At 34.2% G+C, this 4,214-nt stretch overlaps 1 protein-coding gene across 4 annotated transcripts; it reads right to left on the bottom strand.

Annotated features, from left to right (window-relative positions):
- Positions 1 to 1,351: 1,351 nt before the first annotated feature.
- On the bottom strand, positions 1,352 to 3,261 carry LOC109857530 (THAP domain-containing protein 2-like). Of its 4 annotated transcripts, none has more exons than XM_020433920.1 (5): positions 3,149 to 3,261; positions 2,556 to 2,736; positions 2,351 to 2,475; positions 2,091 to 2,259; positions 1,352 to 1,997 (listed from the first exon to the last, which is right to left on the bottom strand). In XM_020433920.1, exons 2-5 carry the CDS (start codon positions 2,706 to 2,708, stop codon positions 1,500 to 1,502), a joined length of 945 nt encoding a protein of 314 aa, XP_020289509.1. In that variant the 5' UTR covers positions 2,709 to 2,736; positions 3,149 to 3,261; the 3' UTR covers positions 1,352 to 1,499. The 4 variants fall into 4 exon arrangements, with proteins under 4 accessions (XP_020289509.1, XP_020289508.1, XP_020289510.1 ...); XM_020433919.1 differs by lacking the exon at positions 3,149 to 3,261 and adding an exon at positions 2,963 to 3,094; XM_020433921.1 differs by lacking the exon at positions 3,149 to 3,261 and adding an exon at positions 2,963 to 3,094 and having other exon boundaries at positions 2,091 to 2,256.
- Positions 3,262 to 4,214: the final 953 nt, after the last annotated feature.

Raw genomic sequence — 4,214 nt, 5'->3', positions numbered from 1 at the left:
TACTGCAATTGTTTTTGTATAATAATGTTAACAGATATTCACTGATGAAGATCTGTTAACATTATTGTACAAAACAAATTAAATATTGCAACAAATAAAGTCAGTACACGGTCACCTTGTATATTACTCGTACTGCCTTTCGTTTGACAATTTATTTCTTTTTTGTTTATAGAGATTTTATTTATGTTATATTAATAAGAAATTGTTTTTTGCGTTCTTCTGAATATTCAAAAAGTTGACCGTATACGATTAGATACGGAAAATTCCTTTGGAGACTTTCCGAGCAAGGTTACTCTATAATGTAATTTTGTAATTTTTCCACACATATCTGATATATAATTTTTATATATATATTTCTATCTTCGGGGAGTCGTAAAATATTCGTACGTTCCTGCGAGTGCACGTGCACGGAAAACGCGTGCAAACTGAAGGCAAGACAGAGAGAACTGCAAGACCGTAAGATCAATATAGGGCTGTAGGGGATGTTAGTTCGGTAACTGCCTTTGATTTCTCTTTCTCTCCCTTCGCCTTCAGCTTCCGTCTTATGTAATTGCGTTATCGCGGTATCGGCGCACGGAATCAACGTCGCTTTATTGTCTACGATCGACAGTAACGTTTAACTTCACTCACAAGAACGGATATAAGTACTAATAGTATGCTGAAAGGCAATTGCACGAAGCGAGTTTTAGCTTGAATTTCAGTTGAGCGATCGTCTTTGTATCACTGAGAAGTGTGAGAGACTTATCTTGAAATATAACAAATCGCTCGCTCTTTTAATTCTGATTCAATTTCTAATTAAGTGAGTAATTATTCCGTTAAGCCTCGTCAGAAAAAAAAGTTTTTAATGATCATAAGAAGTTCAATCCATGTGACTCAGTGACAATTATATTTTTTTTTAGTGTATTGTTTATTTAAGTTTTTTAGTTCGCGCAATAAACTGGTTTTTGTTTGAGAAACAAATGTATATTTAATATATATCTTCAATGTATTTATCAAATTTTGTCAACTATAGCAAACTTGATATTTTAATTTTTAATTACACATAATTATATGTAAAAGTTGTATTAATTTCACGCGTATGCTTAAAACAGAAGAGCAATGATCAAAAGTTTATGCAAAACATTCAATTGTTGTTATTCAAAAATAAAATTATAAATGCTTTATACCGACACGTTTCCAGAAACATTGACGAAGTGCTGATGATCTTGCAGAGAGGCCGCTAGAGATAAGAGTGTTCTAGAGACTCGCTAATAAGGGTCACAAAATATCAAAGTTGGGTGGATTGGCGCCATATTTCGTCAAAAGGCGCGAAATTTAGTTTCTAATCATTTTAAATAAAAGAGAAGTTACATAGTTCAAAAAAATAAGTTTTATTTATTTATCGTATATTGTCGCACTATTAAAATGTCGTCTTTGGTCTCTTACACGCAATCTTACAAGCAATAAAAAAGATACTGCGTCGTCTATTTTTTTGCAATTCATATTTATATTTTTTCATATTATTCATTCTTACTTTTGTCTAAAAATTCCGATAATGAACTACTTTTCAGAAATTCGTTCAACAATTCACTTGAAAGTTGACATCTTTTCTGAAGCGTTCGTATACTTGGCAAAGGCATGTTTTGTTTTATTAATTCTTCATAACCGCGTTCACCACAAGCAGATTTCAGTTGTAACGCTTTCACAATTGTATCGTCAGACCACTGTCGTGGTTTTGACGATATTAAAGCACAAATTTGATCATTTGTAAAGATTTGTTTCAGATGAGACATATATAGATTTTTGCTCTTTTCTTTTTTTATTCTGTTATTTTCTCTTTTTAATTTTCTAAAACTTTCTCTCATGTGTTTTAATTTTTGTCTTAACACTATAATTTTTTTTGCTAGTTTATTGCATAAACAAGTGCTTTTGCACTTTTGTGGTAACACTGATACTTGATTGTCCGTTTTTACCGATTCTTGTTGACTACAACTTGTTGATGATGAGTTTTGCGTCCCCTAATCAAAAGCAAGCATATAAATGTTATATTCACGTTACATATAAAAGATTGTAGTTTTATAAAAAATTATATAATACAAAATCATACTTACTGTTATTGATTTTATATCTGACAAGTGATTAGGATCTTTTTCTTTGATCATACTAATATTATCAGTATTGCTTATATTAGGTTTTGATTTCTCAATTACTTTAGATTGTAATTGATAACTTGGTACATGGCTATTGTGACATTGGTGTATATTATTTTTAGATTTTCTTCTGAGAAATAAACCAAGTTGTCATCAAACTGACTTATTGCTAACATACTTATATTGGCATATAAATTGATTTGTTTTTTTTTTTTCCATACCTTCTTCTCTTTTCTTCATTTTCTTTTCTTAGATTCAAACCAAAAACTGTTGGCACTGCATCATGTTTTAGTTTCCGACTACCATCAACTCTTGTTTTTTCCCACATTGATGGTTCAAAATGAAGCTATACATAAGATGATAAGTAAACAAAATTACACATTATCTTATTTCTAAAATCAATTGAGACTGAATACCAAAAATAACCTCGCAAAGATACGAATTATTCGACGGGATCCAATTTTCTCGTCCAACATTGGCTGCCCATTTTGCTCTTCGCTCTGGATCACGAGGGAAGACCCTCATACTGTAGCCCTTCTCTGACGTATTGTTGCAATTTGGTGCAGAACAAGAAGGCATTAGGTTTATAATTAGTTGTGTATATAATCTGTAATAATTACAAATAAAAAGATTTCTTTGGTCTACACAACCACAACACAACCATAAATATCTAAGGCTGCGTTCTAATATTCATTGAAAATCTATAGTACACGTGACGTAAACTAGACATTTGCAGTACTGGCAGTAAATAAACAGAACTTATAATCTATACATTCTGACATTTTTATCAAAACATCTAACATTTGTTGATATAAATATTTACAGACACATACACAATAAATATAGAACTCTAGTTCAAAAGTGCGTTCGCTTTAGAAGCTTATGCGATTTAAACGTCAGTTCGTCCCTTTTTTGCTCTTTAAATAAAAATTGACACTGACGCTCAAAGCGCGTGAGCGTCCAAAGCGAACGCACCTTCAGTATGTATATATGTATGCATGTATGTGTATATGTATTACCAGAGAGAATGAGCGGTCACGGTCACAAAGCCTTGTGCACAATGCGAGGGAATAGTGATAGCAGAGAGAAGCCTGAGAGCGGTCACGGCCATAAGAGTTTCTGTCATAGCTTTTCGTGGACATGGTTCTATTCCGTGCTAAGTTTGTGGACATGGTTCTATTCCGTGCTATGAAAACACCGACATGGTGGGGATACGCACACAAGCGAGACCGTTGTCCGTGTGCGCTCGTGGAAGTGCGCAGCAGTGTTCACAGTTTTAGCTTCCTTACAGCATGCTGAAGCGGTGGGGCTGTGTTCAGTTAAGCAAGATGGAACGAACTAATGGAGGAAATGCAGGAAATACAGGAATTGGAACTAATGAATTCCTGTATTTCCTGCATTTCCTCCATTAGTTCGTTCCATCTTGCTTAACTGAACACAGCCTGGAAGGGATGCGCACAACAGTAGCGAGTTTATGCAGTTAGAATTCGCTGCTGTTGTGCGCATCCCTTCCACCACTTCAGCATGCTGTAAGGAAGCCAAAACTGTGAACACTGTTGGCGACTTGTATTTCGAATNCGCAGACGTTGAAAGAACTGATAGAGGGGTTTCTGTCTCAAAATCATTTTCTTTCGCTACAACGCAGTCGTTTGTCGGATATTGTGAAATACAGTGGCGCAATAAGTTAACTTTTTCTTCAAAAATGCCAACGTGTCCATATTGTAAAGTGACAATTGATTCAATAAGTTTATTTATGTTACACGACTGTCCTAAAGGACCTTATATATGTCCGGTAAGAAAAACCTTGAGAAAATCTTCCCACTTCTATTTTGCATGAATCTCGCGTATAATAGGCACGGTGTGCTCGCGCAGTTCGAGCGCAACTTCGTTGCGCGTGAAACTTGGCGCGAGGCACTACCGTGCCTCTTGATATATCTATATTTTTAACAACATCTAGAAGATATAATAAACGTGCAAATATTGATAATACATATTTGAATACATTCTTCTAAACCTTGACATAAACACGTGAAAATAAAACTGTATACGAAAATATAGGTTTTACGTAACACTATTTTCAATAAA

The sequence above is a fragment of the Pseudomyrmex gracilis genome, unplaced genomic scaffold (genome assembly GCF_002006095.1).
Source record: "Pseudomyrmex gracilis isolate BER0280 unplaced genomic scaffold, ASM200609v1 scaffold_162, whole genome shotgun sequence".
NCBI lineage: Eukaryota > Metazoa > Arthropoda > Insecta > Hymenoptera > Formicidae > Pseudomyrmex > Pseudomyrmex gracilis.
The sequence above is the reverse complement of the archived record's forward strand: the minus strand, read 5'-3'. Positions and strand labels throughout refer to the sequence as shown.

What these genes read in the sequence shown, in the direction of transcription:
- LOC109857530 (XM_020433920.1), bottom strand. Translation starts at nt 2,708, where the DNA reads ATGCCTTCTTGTTCTGCACCAAATTGCAACAATACGTCAGAGAAGGGC. An exon ending in ATAATTCGTATCTTTGCGAG is followed by an intron (nt 2,476 to 2,555) that starts GTTATTTTTGGT and finishes TCTTATGTATAG; the next exon opens with CTTCATTTTGAACCATCAAT. An exon ending in CAGATATAAAATCAATAACA is followed by an intron (nt 1,998 to 2,090) that starts GTAAGTATGATT and finishes GCTTTTGATTAG; the next exon opens with GGGACGCAAAACTCATCATC.